The sequence below is a fragment of the Erinaceus europaeus genome, chromosome 3, assembly GCF_950295315.1.
Source record: "Erinaceus europaeus chromosome 3, mEriEur2.1, whole genome shotgun sequence".
In the NCBI taxonomy this organism is placed as follows: Eukaryota; Metazoa; Chordata; class Mammalia; order Eulipotyphla; family Erinaceidae; genus Erinaceus; species Erinaceus europaeus.
The window spans coordinates 183,484,184-183,508,226 of record NC_080164.1 but is presented as its reverse complement, the minus strand read 5'-3'; the positions used below and the strand labels follow the sequence as shown (position 1 = coordinate 183,508,226).

The following is a 24,043-nucleotide window of genomic DNA, read 5'->3' as shown; positions in this document are numbered from 1 at the left end:
AGGAAGTCAAGCAACTGGGTCAGGAAACAGGCTGCAGGGACCAGCCACAGGGTGGGACTCCCTCACGGTGTCCACAGTCACCCCAGCAAGCGAAAGCTTCATGGGCAGGAGAGAAAAGCCCTTTCCAGGCCGGGCAGCGGCGCAGCTGGCTGAGTGCTCACAAGCCCCCGCTCCCCACCTGCAGGGGGAGGCTTCACGAGCGGTGAAGAGGGGCTGCAGGCGTCTCTCAGTCTCTCTCCCTGTATCTCCTCTCTCCTCTCAATTTCTCTCTGTCTTTATATAACAATAAAGATGAATAAAATATTTTAAAGGGACCGGATGGTGGCACACTCGGTTAAACACACACTACAGTGTGCACGAACCTGGGTTCAAGCTCCCAGTCCCCAACCGCAGGGGGAAAGCTTCACGAGTGGTGAAGCAGGGCTGCAGGTGTCTCTCTTTCTCTCTACCTCCTCCTTCCCTCTTGACTTCTTGCTGTCTCTATCCAGTAAAAATAATGACCCTGGGTCCACACTCCCAGAGGAATAAAGAACAGGAAGGCTATCAGGGGAGGGGATGGGATACGGAGGTCTGGTGGTGGGAATTGTGTGGAGTTGTACCCCTCTAATCCTATGGTTTTGTCAATGTTTCCTTTTTATAAATAAGAAAAATAAGAAATAAATAAATAAGAAAGATAATGATTTTAAAAAAGGTTTTTTTAAAAATAAAACAAAGATTAAAAAAAGAAAGTAAAGAAAGGGAGTCGGGCGGTAGCGCAGCGGGTTAAGCACATGGGGCGCAAAGCGCAAGGACCGGCGGAAGAATCCTGGTTCGAGCTCCCGGCTCCCCACCTACAGGGGAGTCGCTTCACAGACGGTGAAGCAGGTCTGCAGGTGTCTGTCTTTCTCTCCCCCTCTCTGTCTTCCCCTCCTCTCTCCATTTCTCTCTGTCCTATCCAACAACAATGACATCAGTAATAACAACAATAATAACCACAACAATGGTAAAAAAAAAAAAAGGACAACAAAAGGGAAAAAAATAAAATAAAATAAGAAAAGCCATTTCCTCACCCAAATAAAACTCATTCTGCAGACTCGATCAGCCATGAAGGAGCACCCACTCTCCCCAGAGCAGGGGTGCACGGAGCAGCACCGTCCTGAACCTCCCAGAAGGTTCTGTGGGTTTGGGGCTGACCTAGACAGAACTTGGCGGGAAGAGGCCACGTGGGCCGAGGCCTTGCGTGCAGCGGGTGCGTGAGCTCAGCCCGGCCTCCGGCCCAGAGCAGGCCCGTCCACATTCTCTGCAGAGCTGGGGGCAGGGGCCCCATCCAGGCCAATCTTTAACCCAAGTCCTGGCAATCGTTAGCTCGGCATGGCTCTGCGGCGGGCGGACGGGGCAGCACTGAGGGGGCAGAGCGGGGTGTGTGGGGGCTCGGGAGGTGTCTCTGAGCCCGCGACGGTTCTGTCGTTGCTGTTGTGGCCTCCAGGGTTATTTTGGGGGCTCAGTGCCTGCAGGATGAGTCCACTGCTCCCAGCTGCCATTTTCTTTTCTTTTTTTCTTTCTATTTGATCTAAAAGGACTGTGACGCAGTTTGTGCCACACCCTGAACAGTGCGCAGGTCACAGTGTGCGAGGACCCCGGTTCAAGCCCCTGGTCCCCAGCTGCAGGGGGAAAGCTTCACAAGTGGTGAAGCAGGGCTGCAGGCGTCTCTCTCCCTCTATCTCCCCCTCCCTTCTCAATTTCTGTCTCTAGCCAATAATAAATAAAATTTTAAAAAGAACAAACTATTGAAGGGAGAAAGAGCGAGGAAGAGACACCTGCAGACCTGCTTCACGGCTTAGGAAGAGCCCCCCGCCGCAGGTGGGAAGCTGGGGGCTTGAACCCAGATCCCTGCACGAGTCCTTGCACTTAGTACTGTGCGCGCTTCACTGGGTGTGCCGCCACCCGGCCCCCCTTGTGCATAGATTTTTAAAATTCCAACAAAGACGCTTATTTGGGGCCTAGGGAGACAGCTCAGCCTGTCAGAGCACAGGTCCAGCAGGCCCAAGGCCCCAGGGGCTGCGGGTTCAAAGCCGGGTAGCACCTCAGGCCAGAGCCTGGCAGGCTCTGCTCTTGCTCTCCCTACTGTCTCCCTTTCTTTTCATAATAAATACATATTTTTCCTTTTTGCCTCCAGGGTTGTTGCTGGGGCTTGGTGCCTGCACTATGAATCCACTGCTCCTGGAAGCCATTTTTCCTTTTCTTTTTTTTGTTTCTCTTCTTCTCTCTATTTTACTTAATAGGACAGAGAGAATTTGAGAGGGGGAGAGAAAGACAGAGAGGGAGAGAGACAGAGAGACACCTGCAGCCCTGCTTCACCACTCGTGACGCTTCCCCCTCTGCAGTGGGAACCAGGGGCTCGAACCCTGGCCCTTGTATATGGTAACAGGTACTTAAGCCGGTGTGCCTGGCCCCCAGTAATCCTTTTTTAACTGCCACTTGCTGACAGTGATCTGTCAGCGGCTCTCCTCGATGATACCTGCTGGGGCCACCCGGGACGCCCCCACCCCTGCAGGACCCCGCCGCCCAGCTCACCTCCAGGCCAGGCTCCTCCCTGGCCCTCCGAGTCTGTCTCCTTCTCCTGCCCGATGGGGACCCAGCTTCCGAGGGCGTGGGCGCCCGAGGCTCCAGGTTCCGGAGCAGACTCTGAGTGTCGTCCTTCTGGGGGTGGGTGGGGGGTCAGCAGGCTGGCCGGGTGCTCTGGCCTTGGACGCCCCACCCCCACATCCTCCTTCCGTCCCTGCACTTCTGCCCGGTCCCCTGTGTGGGTGCTGGAGAGGACACCCCTCCCAGAGGTGGCCCGTGTCACCCTCCCAAGAAGCCCCCCTCCTGTCCGCTCCCGGAGTGTCCCCGGATGTGACAGCAGTGTTGGCTCATGGCTTGTCCCCCCCACACTGCCCCGACGTGGGGGTGGGTCTCTCTCTTGCTGCTTTGGCAAACTCCCCATCTGTAAAGCCAGGAGGGGGTGTCAGTGCTCCTAGCGGCCAGGGCCGACTTGGGGGTCCAGCTCGCGGAGAGGTCCAGGAGGCTGAGAACACAGGACTCGGGTTCTGGGGACTGAGGTGGAGGCTGAGCTCCAGGCCGGTGTCTGTGGGAGACAGAGCCCTTACAGGCAGGCTCTGTGGGGGTGAGCGCAGGGGTGAGGGCGCACCAGTGAGAGCATGAAAATGGTACATGTGTGTGTGCAGACCACTACAGCACCAAGGGCCCTCAGCTGTCCAAGGCACAGGGAAGCAGTAAGACGCCCCCCTCAGCCTCGCCGAGCCCCCCCGCCTTCTGCCAGCATGGAGCCATGACCCCCTCACCACAGGTGAGGCCTCCTGGCTCTCTGCCAGCAGAGTGGGGTGGGGGAGGGGACAGGCCTCCCTCTGAGGGGCCCTGGCCAGTGCTCCAGCCCCACAAATCACTGCTGGTCTGGAGCAGAAGGGAGTCTCTGTTTGCAAGAACCTCTGGAGAACCCAAGCTAGGAATCCTGCCCCCCGAAATCAGTCTGGTACAGGGTCCCATTTGCAGGAGCTTTGGGGCACCCGGCCAGTACCCTCCCCTTCTTCGTCCCCCTCCCCGTCACTCCAGTAGTCTGGGAGAAGAGGCCCCTGTAGGCAAGAACTTTGGGGGACCCTACCCAGTGCCCCCCACCCCTGACATCACTCTAGTTGGACCTGTCTGCAAGAACTTCTGGGGAGCCCAGATCAGTGTCTCCCCAAACACTCTCTGGTGGTCAGGAGCAGAGGGCTCCTGGGTTGCCCCCAGCCACTCTGCCCATCCCGGATCCCCCGGGGACCCCCAATCCCTCTAGCCCACCCCAGGTCCTCCCCATCCCATTCTGGGTCTCCCCAGCCCAATTCGAGTACCCCTAACAGCATCCCAGCCCATCCTGGGTACCCCTGGGCCCCCAAGCTCACCCCAGTTACCCCCTGGCTGGGCCAGCCCACCCTGGTCCCCCCCAGCCCCCCAGCCCACCTCATTTCCCCCCTGGCCCCCCAGCCCACCCAGTCCATCCTAGGTCCCCCCTCCCCAGCCCCCCAGCCCATCATGGGTCACCCCCAGCCCCAGCCCATCATGGGTTCCTCAGGGCCCCCCAGATCATCCTGGGTCCCCCCCAAACCAGCAGCCCATCCCAGGTCCCCCCCATCCCCCAGCTCATCCAGAGTCCCGCCTGGCTTCCAGCCCATCCCGGGGCCCCCCCACCCTCAGCCCATCCCGGGTCCCCACAGCCCCCCAGCCCATCCCAGGTCCCCCCCAAACCCCCAGCCCATCCCGGGTCCCCCCCCAGCCCCCAGCCCATCCTGGGTCCCCACAGCCCCCCAACCCACCCGGGTCCCCCCAAACCCCCAGCCCATCCCGGGTCCCCCCCAGCCCCCAGCCCATCCCAGGTCCCCCCTCAGCCCCCCAACCGACCCGGGTCCCCCCAAACCCCCAGCCCATCCCGGGTCCCCCCCCAGCCCACCCGGGTCCCCCCAAACCCCCAGCCCACCCGGGTCCCCCCAAACCCCCAGCCCATCCCGGGTCCCCCCTCAGCCCCCAGCCCATCCAGAGTCCCCCCAAACCCCCAGCCCATCCCGGGTCCCCCCAAACCCCCAGCCCACCCGGGTCCCCCCAAACCGCCAGCCCATCCCGAGTCCCTCCTCAGCCCCCAGCCCATCCCGGGTCCCCCAAACCCCCAGCCCATCCCGGGTCCCCCCTACCCCAAACCCACCTGCAGTCCGGGGCGCGCGCGGCGGGCGAGCAGAAGCCCCAGGCCCAGGCCCAGCAGCGCGCCCAGCAGCACCCCGGGGCCCAGCAGCGCGGGCACCGGCAGCACCTCGTCCCGGCCCAGCAGCAGCCGCGCGTCGCCCCCGCAGGCCATGGGGCTGGAGGGTCACCCCAGACTGGGAGTCCCGGAGCAACGGGCCAGGGGCCGAGGGCGCGCACCGCCTGGCCCGCGGCGCCCAAACTTTGAGCACCCCGCCCGCCGGCCCCTCGGACTGGGCATGCCCGGGGCTGGGCCTGGGGAGCACCGCCTTGCGGGAGGAGTCTCGAACCCAGCCTGGGAGGAGCCTCGGCTCGGCTTAGGAGCTTCGTCGTTTTGTCTTTTTTCTTCTCTTTCCTTTTTTTTTAGAGATCACTAGGAACAGATAGAAACAGGCTGGGGTTTTGTACCCCTGGGCCCCTAAGCCCACCCCAGTTCTCCCCTGGTCCCCCCAGTCCCCCCAGCCCATCCGGGGTCACCCCCCACCCCGTCCCCCAGCCCATCCCGGGTCCCCGCCTCAGGCCCCCAACCCACCTGGGTTCCCCCAGCCCCCAGCACATCCTGGGTCCCCTCCCCCCCCCCCGTGTCCCCAAGTCCAGCAGAGAAGCAGTTACAGAAGCCAGACCTCCCACCTCCTGCATCCCCGAAAGAATCTGGTCCAGACTCCCAGAGGAGGAGAAATGTCAGGGGAAAATGACCAAAGGGCTCGGAACTCCGACTCCATCAGGGCCCGGAGAGGGAAGAGGGAAAGGGAAGGACACTCAGAAGTTATAGGCGTTGGGTGTGACTTAGGAAAAGAAGGGGATCCGGCGGTGGCGCAGCGGGTTAAGCGCAGGCGGCGCAAAGCGCAAGGACCGGCATAAGGATCCTGGTGCGCAAGGACCTGAGGAAGGATCCTGGTTCGAGCCCCCGGCTCACCACCTGCAGGGGAGTCGCTTCCCAGGCGGTGCAGCAGGTCTGCAGGTGTCTGTCTTTCTCTCCCCCTCTCTGTCTTCCCCTCCTCTCTTGACTTCTCTCTGTCCTAGCCAACAACAACATTAATGGCAAAAACAACAATAAGAACAATAAGGGCAACAAAAAAGAAAGAAAGAAAGAAAGAAAGGAAAAGAAGGCAGGACCATAGGGGAAAATGAGCAAAAATTATCTAGGTAGATAGATAGACAGATAATTATAGAAATAATACCCAACCCATATCTGAAACCTGACAGTGACTGCTGGAGCTTGGGGACACAGAACTCTGGTGCTGAGAACAGTGTGGAATTGGCCCCCTGATATCTTATAATTTTATAAATCAGTCTTAAATCACTATTTTTTTCCTTTTTTATTAGTGATTATCTATTTTTATGTTTTTTCCCTCCAGAGTTGTCTCAGGAGCTCAGTGCCAGCACTACAAATCCACTGCTCTAAGAGGCCATTTCTCTCTCTCTCCATTTTATTTCATAGGATAGAGAGAAATTGAGAGGGGAGAGGGAGATAGATAAATAGAGACAGAGAGACACTTGCAGCCCTGCTTCACTGCTTATGAGGCTTCCCCCCTCCTGCAGGTGGGGGATAGGGGTTTGAACCCACATCCTTGTGCATAGTAACATGTGCACTTAACCAGGTGTGCTACCACCCAACCCTGTTTATCTTTTTATGAGAGAGACAGAAAGAGGTAAGAGGGAGAGAGGGAGAGAGAGAGGGAGAGAGAGACAGAGATAGAGAGGGAGAGAGACAGAGGGAGAGGGAGAGACAGAGAGAGAAACAGACACAGAGATAGAGAGAGAGACAGACAGAGAGAGACAGAGAGAGAGGGAGAGAGAGACAGAGAGGGAGAGGGAGAGAGAGACAGAGACACAGAGAGAGATGGAGAGAGAGGGAGAGAGACAGACAGAGAGAGAGACAGAGAGGGAGAGAGAGGGAGAGAGAGACAGAGACAGAGGAGAGAGGGAGAGAGAGACAGACAGAGAGAGACAGAGAGAGAGGGAGAGAGAGACAGAGAGGGAGAGGGAGAGAGAGACAGAGACACAGAGAGAGATGGAGAGAGAGGGAGAGAGACAGACAGAGAGAGAGACAGAGAGGGAGAGAGAGGGAGAGAGAGACAGAGACAGAGGAGAGAGGGAGAGAGAGACAGACAGAGAGAGAGGGAGAGACAGAGAGAGAGGGAGAGAGAGAGACAGAGACAGAGAGGGAGAGAAAGAGGCAGAGACACAGAGAGAGAGACAGACAGAGAGAGACAGAGAGGGAGAGAGAGAGGCAGAGACACACACACACAGAGAGAGAGAGAGGGAGATGGAGCTGCCATAGCACCAAAGCTGCTTTCAATACAGTGGGGGCCTGGCTCGAACCTGGGCCTTGCACACAGCCAAACAGCCGGCCATCTGGGTGAGCTACAGCTGAGGCCCTGTGCTGAGGTTTTCTGGGCAGGGAGGAACGGCGTCCGGCCCGGGGAGGGGCTGCGGCACAGGATGTGCTTTTCCCAGGAGGCCCTCGGGTCCCCCAGATAACAGTCTGGACCACAAAGTTGCAGTTTCACCAAGAATCAGCTACAGTTGCTCCGACCCGGGGGGGGGGGGGGGGGTGACTTCCCTGTGTTCAAGGCCAGGCCCCGGGATTCTGCTCTGCAGCCTGATAAGCAGACCCGAGGGTGTTTTATGATTTGATATTAATTTACACAATTATAAGATACCGGGGACAAGGCCACCCCATTCCCACCACCAGAGCTCTGTGCCCCCATCCCTCCACTGGAAACTGCAGTGGTTCTCCCAAGGTCAGTGATAGGGGTTGACTATTATTTCTATAACCATCTGTCTCTGTTTGTATATATCTGCCCATTTTTTCGATGGTCCTGCCTTCTCTCCCTTTCAAAGTCACACTTAACGCCTGCTATTACTTCTGAGTGTCCTTCCTTTTTTTTCCTCTCCTCTCTCTGGGTCCTGATGGAATTGGGGTTCAGAGCCCTCTGGTCATCTTCCCCTAATAGTTACCCCTCTGGGAGTCTGGGCCCAAATCCTTTATGGGGAGCAGAAGGTGGGAGTTGTGGCTTCTGTCGTGGCTTCTCCGCTGGACATGGGTGTTGGCAGGTGGATCCACACCCCCAGCCTGTGTCTGTCTGTCCGTAGTGGGGCAGGGCTCTGGGGAGGGGAGGCTCCAGGACACACGGGTGAGGCCCTCTGTCCAAGGAGGTCATGATGGTGTCATGGTAGCACCTGCAACCTGGTGGCTGAAAGGCAGTAAGATATAAAGCAGGATATAAATCGTTTAATAAACAAACCCAACAGTGAGAATAGAGCAGATGAGATTAGGGGTGTTGGTGTAGGAAGAAGCTAGGAAGTTTATTTTAGGTATGTTCCAAGGGGACCATGACTTTAGTAATTTTTGCCCGAGCCTGATAACTAATATGCAGGTGGACTAAAAGCATTGTCTGGGGAGAGGGTGTCAGAGTTGAGACTAGGGCTCAAAAGCTGGATCAGGGCCGAGAGCAGCTCCCATATTTGAGGAAAGTCTATAAAGTCGAATAACTGTGAACAAAACAAGTGTTTCTAGTGCTTTACACACGTAGAGACAGGAGTTTCCCCTGGTGCTGTTGACATTCGAGGTGGTGCCAGGGCTCGAATGGGGCGCACATAGCAAGTCCCTGTAGGGTGAGGCTCAGTTTGGAGCTGCCATGGAAGCCACCGGCCCTTTTCAGGGGACAGTGAGTCTGAGCTGTTGGTGATTTCTCGGGACACTGCGACTTTTCCCAAACGCAGCATTTTCACTTTTTTTTTTTTTTTTGGAGGTTGCTGGGAAGCAAAAAATCCCGTTTTCTAGGAGTTGGGGGTGCTCTCCTGGAGCCGGGAGGGGTGCAGCCTGTGCACGGGGCGGGGCTCCCCTCCTGGGCCCGCCTCTCCTCCCCCTTCTCCCCTCCTCCCCCTCCCCTCCGTCCTCCCGCCCTCAGCCCCTCTGAGTCCCAGAAGCAAGTCTGCTTTTTCTTCTTCCAGAAACTTGTCCCGGGGCTCACTGGGCATGCTCGGCGGCGGGGCGGGCCTGGGGTCCGGAAGCGCGGGGCGCGGGGCGCACAGGGCGGGCACCCTTGGGTGCGCAGCCTGGGTGCTGGCCGGGGCGCTCCTGGCGGCCGCCCTGGTGTTGCCCGTGGGCTCCTCGCCCCCTGGGCGCCCCCAGGCTTCCCCGGCGCCCCCCGAGGTGCAGGTAAGGAACGCCGGCTGGGCTGCACTGGCCGCGGAGGCCCCTTCCAGCTGGGCTGGGGGCAGGATCTGGGTGGGGGACCCGCCTGGCCGGCAGGAACCAGCAAGGGGGGGGGCCCTGAGCCCCCTCCCCATCTGCCGGCACCCCTTGCCTCCAGGCAGCTCCAAACCTGCACACACAACGCCGCCCCTGCAGCTCCAGGATTTTGGGGGAGGGGGCTGCCAGGGATCGAACCCGCGCCTCTGAGGCCTCAGGGTGCGAACCCTCTGCTGTCACGCTGGGTCGTCTCTCTGGCCCAGAACTGCTTTTTACTTTCCCCGCCGGCTTGGCTTCGCCTCTCCTGGCGGGTTACCTGTACTTGTCTGCCCCTGTTCAGTAGCACATAGACAGAGACAGCGTGGGCTGGAGAGATAGCTCACCTGGACGGTGGGCTGCTTGGCCAGGTGCACGACTCAGGTTCGAGCCCGGCGCCCAGTGTATGGCACGGAGCTTTGGTGCTGCCGTCTCTCCATCTGTCTCTGTCTCTCCATATCTCTGTCTCTCCATCTGTCTCTCCATCTTTCTCTGTCTCTGTCTAAAAAAGGAGACAGGGAGTCAGGCGGTAGCGCAGCGGGTTAAAGGCACGTGGCACAAAGTGCAAGGACCAGTGTAAGGATCCCGGTTGGAGCTCCCGGCTCTCCACCTGCAGGAAAGTCGTTTCACAGGCGGTGAAGCAGGTCTGCAGGTGTCTGTCTTTCTCTCCCCCCCCCCCACGTCTTCCCTTCCTCTCTCCATTTCTCTCTGTCCTATCCAACAACAATGACAGCAATAACAACTATGATAAAAAATAAATAAATAACATATCTGGGGCCAGCAGCAGCGCAGAGGGTTACGTGCACATGGCATGACGCGCAAGGACTGGCCTAAGGATCCCAGTTCGAGCCCCCGGCTCCCCACCTGCAGGGGAGTCGCTTCCCAGGCGGTGAAGCAGGTCTGCAGGTGTCTGTCTTTCTCTCCCCTCTCTGTCTTCCCCTCCTCTCTCCATTTCTCTCTGTCCTATCCAACAATGACGACATCAATAACAACAACAAGGGCAACAAAAGAGGATAAATAAATTAATAATATATATGGAGACAGAGGGAGAGAGACTTTGAAAAGGAGAGGAAAGGGGCTGGGCAGTGGCACACTTTGCTAAGCACAGGTTGCCATGTTCAAGGACCCGGCTTCAAGCCCCTGGCCCCCGCCTGCAGGGGGGAAGCTCCTTGAGTGGTGAGGCAGGGCTCTCTCTTTCTCGTTATGCTCCCCTGCTTTCTCAATTTCTCTCTGTCCCATAAAGACAAATTAATACGAAGGGGAAAATGGCCACCAAGAGTGGTGATTCGTCGGGCTGGCCCCGAGCCCCAGTGACAGGAAAAGAGAGAAAGAAACAGAGAGAAAGTCAGCGATGGGGGCAAGACCCTGGATCCGAGGGGCACCTGCCCGGGGAGGTGGAGTGGGGCTTCCTGGCCCGCCTGCGCAGCAGCCGCGGCCACCCCAGATGGCCCGTCCCAAGGGACCTGGGGCCTGCACCCAGCACCGTGCATAAGGACTTGGGCTCAAGCCCCAGTCTCCCAAGTGGGAACTGTTTAGAAAAATATTTATTTATTTTGGCTAGAGATGGAGAAGTTGAGAGGGAAGAAAGAGGCCGAGAGACACCTGCAGCCCCGCTTTACTAGCCCTGAAATGTGCCCCCTGCAGGTGGGGAACGGGGGCTTGAGCCTGGGTCCTTACGCATGGCCGTGTGTGTGCTCAGCCGTGTGTGTGCTCAGCCCGGCCCCCATACGTGACATTCTTTCTTTTTTTTTTTTTTTTTTTTTAAGATTTTTTAAAATCTTTTTTACTTTTTAAAAAAACTTTATTTATTTATTATTGGATATTGACAGAGAGAAATTGAGGGGGAGGGGATAGAGATGGAGAGACAGAGAGATACCAGCAGCCCTGCTTCACCACTCATGAAGCTTTCCCCCTGCAGGTGGGGACCAGGGCCTTGAACCCGGGACCTTGCGCACTGTAGTGTGTGTGCACTTAACCAGGTGCGCCACTGCCTGGCCCCCCGTGACTTTCTTTCTTATTTATTGTCACCAAGGCTGTCACTGGGGCTCAGTGTCTGCACAACTCCTCTGCCTCTGGTGGTCATTTCTGTCACTTTGTGTTTCTTGCGATAGAGCATGGGGTGGGGGGGACTGAGACTTTCTTCACCGCTCAGGGGCTTGAACCCAGGTCCTTGTGCATCGTAAGGTGGGCTCAGTCACGTTAGCTAGTGACTGGCCTTTTGTAAATTTTTATTTTGGATAGAAACAGAGAGAAATTAAGAAGGAAAGGGAGAGAGACAGAGACACCCACAGTCCTGCTTTGCCACTGTGAAGCTTCCCTCCAGCAGGTGGGGACCGGGGGCTCGAACCCAGGTCCTCATGCTTGGTGACATGTGCGCCACCACCCGGCCTCCTGAAAGGTACTTGTCCCTGCTTCTCGGTGGTGTCTTCTGGGGTCACTGACTCTGTGCATTTTCAGGACGTGCTGGGTGCTGCCGTGTGGACCCATGCGGAGACTTCTCTGGGAGAGACTGCAGGTAAGCTGCCGTCTCCTGGGCGTCCTGAGACAGAGACAGACTCAGAGCCCCTGCCCACTCACCTCTCTGCTGCCCACGTGCCTACCTGGGCAGGCCTGACAGCACCCGGTGGGGGTCTACGGTCAGTCCCTCTGATGGGTTAGGGAAACTGAGGCACGGACAGCTCAGGACACTAGCCCAGGGACACAGCAGTGTGTGCGGGTGGGACTGGAACCCGGGGCCGGCGGATGTGGAGTGGGGGGGGTGCTTTCCTTGTGCTGGGGGCCCCGCCTTCAGCCACAGCGACCCCCCCCCCCTTCCCATGTCACTTGATCCGAGCTCAGTTCCATTTTGCAGTGGAAGCCCCCTCCGCAATGAAGTCCCTCGGAAGTGCTGGTGTCTCGAACCCGCTCCCCCGCCGGGCTTGGCCCCACTCCCTGCCCGCCTCCTGGCCCACGAAGAGGCTGCTCAAGAGAGAGTCCTCCCGCCAGGTGAGTGCCCTTTGACCCTTCAGTCCTGGCACCCGGGTCTGGGCCGCCTGCCCGGGGAGATTCCAGCGGGTCCCCCCTGTGGCTGAGACGCGGGCCGGGCAGCTCAGTGGCTCCAGGACCCGAGGACTGATGTCTCTCAGGGATGAGAGACAGTCACTTCAGCCTCCATGCAGTGTTACGTGAGGAGTCTGGAGGCCATTTTTTCCATTATATTACACAGGATAGAGAGAAATTGAGAGGGGAGGGGGAGATAGGGAGGGAGAGAGACCGAGAGACACCTGCAGCCCTGCTTCCTCACTCATGACGTGTCCCCACTGCAGGTGGGGGAGCTGGGGACTCGAACCCAAGTCCTTGCCCGGGTCCTTGTTCAGTACTGCGTGTGCTTAACTGTCTATTCACCCATAAAATCGTGCATTCTATAAAAAGGGGTGGGTCAGATTAAAGATGTTCTTTTTAATTGTTCAGTAGTGATTTAATAATGACGAACAAGGTTGTGAGATCACAGAGGCAAACCCCACACAGTTCCCACCACCAGAGTTCCGTGTCCCATCCCTTCCACTGGAAGCTTCCCTAGTCTTTATCCCTCTGGGAGTCTGGACCCAAATTCTTTATGGGGTGCAGAAGGTGGGAGGTCTGGCTTTTTTTTTTCAAAGATTTTATTTATTTATGAGAAAGACAGGAGGAGAGAGAAAGAACCAGACATCACTCTGGCACATGTGCTGCCGGGGATCGAACTCACGATCTCATGCTTGAGGGTCCAAAGCTTTACCACTGCGCCACCTCCCAGACTACGGGATGTCTGGCTTCTATAATTTCTTTCTTTCTTTCTTTCTTTCTTTCTTTCTTTCTTTCTTTCTTTCTTTCTTTCTTTTTTAAAAATAATTTCTCTTCTGCCATTTTTCTTTCTTTCTTTTTTCTTTTTAAAGATTTTATGTGTTTATTAATGAGAAAGATAGGAGAGAGAAGGAGAGAGAGAGAGAGAGAGAGAGAGAACCAGACATCATTCTGGTACATGTGCTGCTGGGGACCGAACTTAGGACCTCATGCTTGAGAGTCCAGTGCCTTAGCCACTGTGCCATCAACCGTACCATGGCTTCTATAATTTTTTTCTTTTCTTTTTAAAAAATTATTATCTTTATTTGATAGAGACAGAGAGAGATGGAGAGAGGAGAGGGAAGCAGAGAGACACCTGTAGCCCTGCTTCACCAACAGTGAAGCTTTCCTCCTGCAGGTGGGGACTGGGGGTTTGAACCCGGGTCCTTGTGCACTGTGACATGTGCGCTCAACCAGGTGCGCCACCACCTGGCCCCCCTGTAATTGCTTCTCTGCTGGACATGGACATTGACAGGCCAATAAAGTTGTTGTTGTTTAAATGAAACAGACATGAGGAGGCAGTGTCCAGGCCCTAGTAACAGGTGGTTACACACCACACAAGGACCAGAATGAATTTCTTTTCTTTTTTTTTTTTTTCTCCTCCAGGGTTATCACTGGGGCTCGGTGCCTGCACCATGAATCCACTGCTCCTGGAGGCCATTTATTCCCCCTTTTTGTTCCCCTTGTTGTTGTTGTAGCCTCGTTGTGGTTATTATTACCATTGTTGATGTTGTTCGTTGTTGGATAGGACAGAGAGAGAAATGGAGAGAGGAGGGGAAGACAGAGAGGGGAGAGAAAGACAGACACCTGCAGACCTGCTTCACCGCCTGTGAAGCGACTCCCCTGCAGGTGGGGAGCCAGGGCTTGAACCGGATCCTTACGCCGGTCCTTGTGCTTTGTGCCACCTGCGCTTAACCTGCTGCACCACCGCGTGACCCCCCCCCCCCCCCGTGGCCATTTCTTTGGCGCCAAAGGCACTGAGTTTATTCCAGTTACCCGAGCACTCTCTCCAGACCCTCAGGGCAGCACCAGACACGGAGTTCCGGGTGGTATCACTTGTGGCAGTGCCACCCGCCTGTGGGCCAGAAAGTTCATCCCTGACTCAGCCTGGACCTCGGCCCAGGGCAGGGTTTGTAGTCAGGGCCGAGGCCTGAGAAACGGCCCTTTGGGTGGGTCTGCTGGCCGGGGAATGCAGCTGGCGGACAAACAACATCTGTTTGCAAACATGGAGGCAAAGGTGACGGGAGGCTCTCCAGCTGCAAGTCTGGGGGCAGAGACTTCCCCAGCCCCCGGAGCCCAGCCCCTCCGCCACCCAGGGCTCAGGCGGACAGGATGTGGAAGTCGGAGCCTCGGGTCCTGCGCGGGCTGACTCCAGCTGGTAGGGCAGTGCTGCCTGCTGTGACAGTGCTGAGACAGAGAGACAGCGAGTCAGAGAGACGGGAGAGACAGAGAGACAGGAGAGACACCTGCAGCCCTGCTTCACTGCTCACGGAGCTTCTCCCCTGCAAGTGGGAACTACAGGCTCGAACCCGGGTCCTTATACACGGTGGGGGGGTGCCGCCATCCCCGTCCCCCTTCTATGTTGTTATTTGTCTATGTATTTGTTTATTCACTTGTCACACTGGGTCAACTTTTACAGGTAGAACCGTCCAGGAAGCAGCACAGTGGAGAAAGCACTGGACTCTCAGGCACAAGGTCCCGAGTTTGATCCCCGGCATCACATGAGCCAGAGGGAGGCTCTGGTTTTCTCTTGTAATTAATCTTCTGAAAAAATGTTTTATTTGTGTGTGAGAGAGAGAGAGACACACAGAGAGAAAACTAGAGCCCTGCTCAGCTCTGGCTGATGGTGGTGCTGGGGATTGAACCTGGGCCCTCAGAGCCTCAGGCAGGAGAGTCTGTGTGCAGAACCATGATGCCGTCTCCCTTTCCTTATTATTTTTATTTGTATTATTTTAAACAGAGCCCTACTAGCTCTGGCTGATGGTGGAGCTGGGGATTGAACGTGGGATCTTGGAGCCTAGGCAGGAGAGTCTTTTTGCTGGGCCACTGTGCTGTCTCCTCAGCAAAATACATACATCTTTTAGAGAGAGAGAGAGAGAGGGAGAGAGAGAAGAGACACCAGCATCTAGAGCTTCCTCTGGTGCTCTCGTTTCTCTCAGGTGGTGCCAGGGCTGGAATGCTGGCCATGTGCATCCTCAGGCATACTCTACCTGGGGACTATCACCCTGCCTCTCTTGTCTCCCCCTTTTTTTTGCGTCCAGGGTTATCACTAGGGCTCAGTGCCTGCACCATGAATCCACTGCTCCTGGAGGCCATTTCCCCCCTTTTGTTGCCCTTGTTGTTGTTGCCTTGTCGTGGTTATTATTGTTGATGTTGTTGTTGTTGGATAGGACAGAGAGAAATGGAGAGAGGAGGGGAAGACAGAGGGGGGAGAGAAAGACAGACACCTGCAGATCTGCTTCACCGCCTGTGAAGCGACTCCCCTGCAAGTGGGGAGCCAGGGGCTCAAACCGGGATCCTTACGCCGGTCCCTGCGCTTTGCGCCATGTGCGCTTAACCCGCTGTGCTACCTCCCGACCCCTCTCGTCTCCTTTTGAAGTCTCTCTGTGCTCTCGCCTATGTGTGGCACTGGGACTGTTTAATTTGATTTGTTTGGCTCTCTGACCATTTCCCTTTCCTTGCAGCAGGAAGAGGCCCCCTGGGCCCTGCGTGAAGCCCTCGGGCATGGAGTGACCTTCCAGAAGTGCGCGGTGGTGAGTCCTCGTGGGCAGCTGGCCTGCTGTTGAGGCCGACTGTACCCGTCAGCTCTGGGAGACTTACATGTTCACCAGCCCGCAGAGCGGGGACCCCCACCCCAGCACGTGGAGGGATGGGGTGACTGGCGGGGACCGCAGTTTGCTGAGAGGCCGCGGTACACGGAGTCCTGGAAACATTACAGTGTGGAGACAGTGACAGTGGTGGCCCTGTGAGTGACCGTCCACCGGGCCGGGCAGAGGGCAGAGAGGAAGTCACACCTATTTGCTTTCAGCATTGCTGTCCGCGTGCCCCTGGAGAAGTTCTAGCCTGTAGCATCTTCCCGGCCTCCCGGCCTTGCCCTTCCAGGGGGTGGCTGTTCACACAGTCCTTGTTCATGTACTTAATCTCCCTGTGCGATTTGCAAAATCTTTTTATGTCATTTTATTTATTTATTATCGGCTAGAGACAGAGAGGAATTGAGAGGGGAGGGGTGGTAGGGAGGGAGAGAGACACCCGCAGCCCTGCTTCCTCACTCATAAAGCTTTCCCCCTGCAGGTGGGGACCTGGGGCTTGAACCTGGGTCCTTGCACACTGTAGTGTGAGCACTTAGCCAGGTGCGCCACCACCTGGCCCCTAACAGTTTTTTTTTTTTCCAGAGCACTTCTCAGCTCTGGCTGATGCTGGTGCTGGGGATTGAACTTGGGACTTCAGAGCCTCAGGAATGAGAGCTTCTTTGCATGACCACTGTGCTGTCTTCCTCTGCACTGGGATTTACTATGAAATAAAAAACTACCCAAAGACTCATGTCTGGGGCTGGGGTGCTGGCTGTGGCCTCCGACTCTCGCTAGTGTTTAGGAAGTCGGCAAAAATACAACAGCTTTACTGGGCTCCTCTGCTTTTTTTTTAATTTTTAAAAATTTATTTATAAAATTAAAAATATGAACAAGATCATAAGATGAGAGGGGCACACAGTTCCCACCATCAGAGTTCTGTGTCCCATCTTCTTCCTTGAAAGCTTCCCTGTTTTATCCCTCTGGGAGCCTGGACCCAAATTCTTTCTGGGGAGCAGAAGGTGGGAGTTCTGGCTTCTGTAGCTGCTTCTCCGCTGAGCGTGGGTGTTGGCAGGTGGATCCATAGCCCAGCGTGTCTCTGTCTGTCCCTAGTGAACCAGAGCTCTGCAGATGCGAGTGGACCCAAATTCTTTCTGGGGAGCAGAAGGTGGGAGGTCTGGCTTCTGTCATTGCTTCTCCGCTGGACATGGGTGTTGACAGGTGGACCCACACCCCCAGCCTGTGTCTGTCTGTCCCTCGTGGGGCAGGGCTCTGGGGAGGGGAGGCTCCAGGACACACGGGTGAGGCCGTCTGCCCAGAGAGGTCAGGATGGTGTCATGGTAGCATCTGCAACTTGATGGCTGAAAAGAAATTAAGATATAAAGCAGGACAAATTGTTTAATCATCAGAAACCTAAGGATAAGAAAAAAGCAGATGAGATTTGGGGTCTCCGTTTTGAAAAAAAAAAAAACAGTAGGTGTATTTTAGGTCTATTCCTGTTGCCTGAGCCCAACAGCTAACATGCAGTTAGGCCAAAGCTGTTGTCTGGAGAGAGGGTGTCAGGGCTGGAAGTAGGACTAGGAAGATGGTTCAGGGGGGCTTTCAGGGACAGAGGCTGAATCAGTGACCACTGGACACCCTGTCTCTGTCACTGACCCTCAGTAGGACCCTGAAAGCAAAGGCTGGGGGGCTGGTGGACTATCTGGGGTCCTCTGCTTTTTATTCGGTAGTTATAGGAAACCGCAAAGGAATTCAGAACAGCTTACAGTTGACCGGCGGGAGCTAAATGGAGATGGGCTGTTTGCTAAGCAGGAATAAAGTCGCCAGGCCACGCCTCCCTCTCCCACTCTCTTCGTGCCCGGAGACTCATGGCTTGCTGTCAACAGTAAATGCAGCTCTTGGCACCTGTGTAAAATCTCCCAGCTTTCTGCTAAACCCGCTCACTCTTCCACCCAGGTCCTCCTCCATCATCAGCACCAGGGCCTGAACCCTGCCAACCCTTGTGTTCTGATTTCTCCACTTCTGTCCGTTCCGTGAGTGAGATCATCTCATCTTCATTCTTCTCTTTCTGGATGATCTCACTTCATGGGATTCCTTCAAGCTTCAGCCAAGAGGAGGTGAAGAAGGTGCCTTTGTTCTTCTTCATAGCTGAGTAGTATTCCACTGTGTGTACAGACCACAGCTTTCTTCATCAGATATCTTCTCACAAGCTCACAAGTTCCAGGTTTTGTCGAATGGGATCCTAGCAGCATCTAGAATCTGTCAGGCAGAGCTGGGCCGGCCACAGACACCCATTCATGTCGGAGAAGTCACAGATGTGGGCCCTGGGCTGTGCAGTCTGGAAGCGGGCACAAGCCTGGCACCCCAAGAGATAATTGAATAGTTAAACAGTGCAACCCACTTTTTCTGTTTTCCTATGCAAAAATGCATCAAGACTTTTTGGACAACCAGGTATATGTCCTGATGTGCCCCTGCAGGTCCCCAGGCCACCCCCCTGTGCTGGCCTAGAGCAAGGGGCAGGGCTGGTGGGTGGGGCTCCAGGCAGGGGTGGGGCCTAGAGCAGGAAGTGGGGCTGGTGTGTGGGGCTCCAGACAGGGGCGGGGCCTAGAACAGGAGGCGGAGCTCCGGACGGGGCGGGGCCTAGAACAGGAGGCGGGCCATGTGGGTGAGGCTCCAGACGGGGGCAAAGCTTAGAGCAGAAGGTGGGGCTTGTGGGTGAGGCTCCAGGGATGGGCGGGGCCTAGAACAGGAGGTGGGGCCGGTGGGTGGGGCTCCAGGCAGGGGCGGGGCCTAGAACAGGAGGCGGAGCTCCAGACGGGGCGGGGCCTAGAACAGGAGGTGGAGCTCCAGATGGGGCGGGGCCTAGAACAGGAGGCGGGCCATGTGGGTGAGGCTCCAGACGGGGGCAAAGCTTAGAGCAGGAGGTGGGGCTTGTGGGTGAGGCTCCAGGGATGGGCGGGGCCTAGAACAGGAGGTGGGGCCGGTGGGTGGGGCTCCAGGCAGGGGCGGGGCCTAGAACAGGAGGCGGAGCTCCAGACGGGGCGGGGCCTAGAACAGGAGGTGGAGCTCCAGATGGGGCGGGGCCTAGAACAGGAGGCGGGCCATGTGGGTGAGGCTCCAGACGGGGGCAAAGCTTAGAGCAGGAGGTGGGGCTTGTGGGTGAGGCTCCAGGGATGGGCAGGGCCTAGAACAGGAGGTGGGGCCGGTGGGTGGGGCTCCAGGCAGGGGCGGAGCCTAGAGCAGGAGGCAGGGCATGTGGGTGAGGCTCCAGAGGGGGCAGGGCTCAGAGCAGGAGGCGGGGCTTGTGGGTGAGCAGGGGCGGAGCCTACAGCCGTGGGTGGGGCTTGTGTTGGGGCTCCAGATGGGTGGAGCCTAGAACAGGGATGGGGCCTGTGGGTGGGGCTCCAGGCAGGGCGGGGCTTATGTCAGGGGCGTGGCTTGGGGAGGCGACCTGGGACAGGTGGGCAGGGCCTATAGCAGGGGTGGGGTCTGTTGCTGAGACTAAGGAAAGGTGGGGGGCTTAGGGTGGGGCTTAGGAAGGGTGCACTTTGGAAGCAGAGGTGGGGCCTGGGAAGGCAGACCCAGACAGGGGGCGGGGTGTGCAGGTGAGGGGTTCAGGGCCCACGGAGGTGGAGGTGGAGGCAGGTGGCCAAGTGTGGGAACTCGGGCACCGGCTCCCCACTTCTTCTCCCTCTGGGGACTGTGTGGACAATGCTGGAGTGACCCCAGATTGTCCCCCAGCCCCGCAGCCCCTGCCCAGGCTTGCTTGAGGGTCAGTGATGGGGACAAGATGTCCAGTGGGTCACTGAGTGTCAGGTTGCGCCGTGGGAGAGAGAGAGACCAGGAACTCGTGGTGGAGCGGGAACGTAAATCTTTATTCATGCAGACGCTCCAGAGTCGGTGTGAGCACAACAGGTTTAGGCCACGTGGAGCTAGCAAAATGGCCGCCTCCCGCTGTGCATGCCAGCCCTTCTCCAGGTCGGGATGCAGAAGAGAAAAAAGAGAGAGAGCAGAAACAGGAGTGACTTTTATAGGAGAATTCCAGAAGTGGCAAGTCGGGACGGAATTGGCTAGGAAAGGGGATGGAGTAAACAAGGCACTCTGGGAAGGTAGAAAGCCTCCGTAGCAATGGTTGCTATAGTTTTTTAGCTCGCGGGAATGGGCGATACCCTGAGGGCGCAATGTGGTGGCGGAGGAGTCATTTTCAAAACAAGGCAGAAGATTGATATGTAAATAATAATACTCACATGGAAATATGGTGGTTTGTGGGTCCTGCCTAACTCAACCACATCTGTACAATATCCCAACAGCTGAGTCAGTCTCTGCCCCGTGTGGCCTGGCCCGTGGTCCTGGGGCTAGAAAGACCCATAATGGGCGGGGTGATGCTGTAAGTGCTTCTGAAATTCCCACGTGGAGAGACGGTCTGGCCACCTGTGCCCGTCCTTGGGGCCCCTCCAAGCCTGCACCCCAGTGACCCCAGCCCTGCCCCCGCGCCCCCTGCTTCCCAGCCACGGTGCTCCCAGGAGCCAGGCCTGCGGGGTGCAGAGAGAGTGCGAAGGAGGGCGGGCCCCAGCTGGCTTCCTGCTGTCCAGGTGTGGGGGAGCCTCCCAGGGCACCAGTCGCCTGCTCACGCCCACCCCCCACCCTAGGGCTCCGGGCAGCACGGGGAGCCCATGGCGCAGGTGCGGATCCTAGTGAACAACAGCTGGGTGCCCGCGGCCTCTGACCTCTCGGACCTGCTTCTGCTGGACAACGTCACAGGGCTGCGTGTGCGGGGCTCCTCCGGGACCAGGACGGCCCAGGGCCTGCAGGTGTTCCGCAGGAAGCTGCTGCCAGGTGAGGGGTGGCCAGGGGAGGGGCGGCCGGGCTCCCGCCACTTTGCACCTGCTGTCCATTCTGCTCCAGCTTCTCCCCAGCTTCCTCCTCTCTCTGTTTTCCTGTTTATATCTTATTTTCTCTTTATATTAAAGACATTTATTTATTTACTTATTTATTTATATTTATTTCTTTATGTATTTATTTATTTTTGCCAGGCTAGCGTGGGGGTGCCTCTTCCTGGGCGCGTACTCTCTGGGTTGGAGAGAACTCGACCAGAGCCAGCCTGGGCTGCTACTCACTCAGTGACTCGAGGGAGACGACTCAGGAACAGACTCGTGGTGGAGAGACAATTCAATTCTTTACTGATCAGAGAGCCAAGGCTTTTAAAGGGCAGAGCTGGAAGTGGCAAGTCAGAAACAGAAAGGGCTAGGAAAGGGGTGGAGAAAGGCAAAAGGGGCTGGGAAGGTAGGAACTTCCTCAGCAACTGTTGTGAGAGTTTTAACTGGTGGGATTAATGATACCCTGCAGGGAGAGTCTTGAGGGTAGAAAGAAGATAGATCAAAGCAATGGAATGAGTGGGTGAGGATCTTTCAGGCAAAACAGTGATTATGTAGATAAGCCACAGTGTCAGGAATGCAGGGTGCTTTGTGAGGCTCCTCACAATTCTCCCCCCAACATATTTTTACCTCCTGGGTTATTGCTGGGCTCAGTGCCTGCACCATGAATCCACTGCTCCTGGAGGCCATTTTTCCCTTGTTGTAGCCTTGTTGTAGTTATTATTGTTGCTGTTGATGCTGTTTGTTGTTGGGTAGGACAGAGAGAAATGGAGAGAGGAGGGGAAGATAGAGAAGGGGTGAGATAGACACCTGAAACCTGTGAAGTGACTCCCCTGCAGGTGGGGCGCCGGGGGCTCAAACCAGGATCCTTAAGACCTCGCTTAATCCGCTACGCTACTGCCCGACCCCCAGAGGTTTATTTTAATCACAGGCTTCTCATGACAACGGCCGTGTGACTAGCCTTAGCTGTCACTGCTGAGGGCATGATGAGCCATACTTACCGCTGAACCACTTTGGCAGCAGCTGTGACGGGGACAAAGTGATTAAATGGATGTCAGGTGTGTTCCTGCACTGGCTGCATCTTTTCCTAGAAGGGCTCTCCTGGGATTCAGACTTAGGTTTACAATTATAATAAATACTGTTGCAGTTTTTCAAAGATACAATAAAAATATAAAATAGACCATAACTACTGTTTTTTTTTTTTTGAAACTTACAATTCATAGTTTACAGGTACTGAAGAGAATGAGTAGCTTTAGTTGACTTTAAGTCACTTTGGTGTTCTCTTGGTATGTGATATCACTGTGATACTTTTATACTCTGCTGAAAATCAAAGCACCTAAATTATTTCTGTTCAATGGGAAGGAAGTTAACTTGAATATAAACTAAGCTTTAGAAAGAAACCTGGGAGTCGGGCTGTAGCGCAGTGGGTTAAGCGCAGGTGGCGCAAAGCACAAGGACCGGCATAAGGATCCCGGTTCGAACCCCGGCTCCCCACCTGCAGGGGAGTCGCTTCACAGGCGGTGAAGCAGGTCTGCAGGTGTCTATCTTTCTCTCCTCCTCTCTGTCTTCCCCTCCTCCATTTCTCTCTGTCCTATCCAACAACGACAACAACAATAATAACTATAACAATAAAACAACAAGGGCAACAAAAGGGAATAAATAAATAAAATAAATATAAAAAAAATTAAAAAAAAAAAAAGAAAGAAACCTACAGGTGTTTGATTGAAGCTAAGGATTAGATCCTACTTGGTAGGCTTGGTCCTTAGAATTCAGTCTGTATGGAAATGTCAAGCAGTAGAGTCCCAGTTACAGTGAACCACCACCAGAGTGGGGTTGATTTAATGGCCTTTAAGAAGGGTTAAAGAAAAGAGAAGAAAGTTAGTTTACATTTTTTGTAGTTTCCGCCAACTTTTTATTTATTTATTTATTTATTTATTTATTTTCCTCCAGGGTTACTGCTGGGGCTCAGTGCCTGCACCATGAATCCACTGCTCCTGGAGGCCATTTTCTCCCCCTTTAGTTGCCCTTGTTGTTGTAGCCTTGTTGTGGTTATTATTGTTATTGTTGCCATTGTTCTTATTGTTATTGGATAGGACAGAGAGAAATGGAGAGGGGGATGGCAGAGGGGGGAAGAGAAAGACAGACACCTGCAGACCTGCTTCCCCGCCTGTGAAGCGACTCTGGGGAGCCGGGGGCTCGAACCAGGATCCTTATGCCGGACCTTGCGCTTTGTGCCACGTGCACTTGACCTGCTGCGCTACCGCCCGACCCCCAGCCAACTTTTAAAATTATTTTCATTTCTCTCTGAGCCATGTGTACCTCCTGTGCTTCACCCTCCCGCCCCGTCTTCTTTCTGCTTCTACTTCTGCCCATATTTTTAGCCTCTGCCTGCAGCATAGGAGGAATAGCAAGAGGACCTTTCCTGACATTGCTGTTTCGCTGGGTGCTCCTTTGACAGAACTAAGTTTCTTCTGTTTTTTTGTTTTAGATGTGTTTGGACCATATTGCTAGCTATAAAACAACTTACTAACATAATTCTTTGCTACGATAGTGCTGACATAGTGGTGTGCACCAGCATAAAATTGTTTTCATTTATGACTGTAAAAGTAACACAAAATGGAAAAATATTTATAGGAAAGGGGTGAAAGTGAGAGACCCCCTCTGCTTTTCCAAATTTAGCAAAAAAAAAAAAAGTTCTGTTCTAAAAGGTCCTACTAGGCCTTCACATCACTAATGAAAATGACAAGCATCTTGATTTTTCCTGTGTGTTGACTGATGACTGATGCTCTGTGCTCTGTCACTGAACACAGTTACAGATCGCCACCTCTTGTGTCACTTTCCTAACGCTTTTTACCTGATGGATTATTTAAATGCTAGTGAATAGCTTTCTTTTGCTGGTTTGTTGTATTGTTGTGTAGAATGCCAGCGGTACCGTGAAATAAGTGAATAAAGCATCTTCAAACACTCTTATCTATCTTTTCTCCTAGATGGAGAGTTTTGAGTAACATATCTTTGGGAAAAAAATAGATTTCTTTATCTGGAGTGTTCTTGTTTATTCACTTTTTATTGGATATGACAGACAGAAATTGTGAGGGGAGAGAGATAAGAAAGGAGAAAAGGAGAGAGGCCCCTGGAGCCCTGCTTCAGGGCTCGTGAAGCTTCCCCCCTGCAAGTGGGGAGCGGGTTCGAACCCAGGTCGTCCTTGTGGTGGTAATGTGTGTGTTCAGCCGGGTGTGCCCTCGCCTGGCCCTTCATTTTATTTTATTTTGTTTCATTTCATTTTATCCCCCCTTCTTGCTGCCAGGACTTCTCTGGGGCTTCATCCCTGCATGACCCCACCATTCCTGGAAGACGTATTTTTTTCACGTAGAGGTTGAGGGGCCAGCAGGGAGCTCAGCTGGTGGAGTGCACAGGTTACCATGCCCAAGGACCTGGGTTCGAGCCCCCAGGCAACTGCAGAGGGGAAGCTTCTTGAGTGGTGGTGTGGTGCTGCTATGTTCCCTCTCTCTCTCCCTCTCTCCCTCTCTCCCCCTCTCTCT

At 55.3% G+C, this 24,043-nt stretch overlaps 2 protein-coding genes across 7 annotated transcripts in view; one reads left to right on the top strand and one right to left on the bottom strand.

The window, feature by feature from the left end:
• The window catches only part of EVC (EvC ciliary complex subunit 1), a 34,882-nt gene extending 29,993 nt beyond the window's left edge, over positions 1-4,889 (bottom strand). For 3 of the 6 annotated variants that reach the window (XR_009549065.1, XM_060188507.1, XM_060188506.1), the window contains exons 1-2: positions 4,715-4,888; positions 2,554-2,679 (exon numbers count right to left, since the gene is read on the bottom strand). Coding sequence is in view for 5 of the 6 variants with exons in the window: in XM_060188507.1 (XP_060044490.1) it covers positions 2,554-2,679; positions 4,715-4,864 (276 nt within the window). In the remaining variant the exon portion in view is untranslated. Of the gene's footprint in view, positions 1-2,553; positions 2,680-4,714 lie in introns of all 6 variants that reach the window. The other 3 variants (XM_060188504.1, XM_060188505.1, XM_060188509.1) reach the window with 3 other exon arrangements.
• A 3,815-nt stretch (positions 4,890-8,704) lies between these two features.
• LOC107523528 (limbin) lies at positions 8,705-23,362 on the top strand. Its single transcript, XM_016194938.2, has 6 exons — positions 8,705-8,917; positions 11,444-11,501; positions 11,838-11,971; positions 15,529-15,597; positions 20,280-20,519; positions 23,315-23,362. Exons 1-6 carry the CDS (start codon positions 8,735-8,737, stop codon positions 23,360-23,362), a joined length of 732 nt encoding a protein of 243 aa, XP_016050424.2. The 5' UTR covers positions 8,705-8,734.
• Positions 23,363-24,043: the final 681 nt, after the last annotated feature.

Bases quoted from the DNA above. Each gene is read 5' to 3' on its own strand.
- LOC107523528 (XM_016194938.2), top strand. From the start codon at position 8,735: ATGCTCGGCGGCGGGGCGGGCCTGGGGTCCGGAAGCGCGGGGCGCGGG. The intron at 11,502-11,837 runs GTAAGCTGCCGT...TCCATTTTGCAG, and splicing joins TTCTCTGGGAGAGACTGCAG to TGGAAGCCCCCTCCGCAATG. The intron at 20,520-23,314 runs GTCCATTCTGCT...CACTGAACACAG, and splicing joins CCCGCCACTTTGCACCTGCT to TTACAGATCGCCACCTCTTG.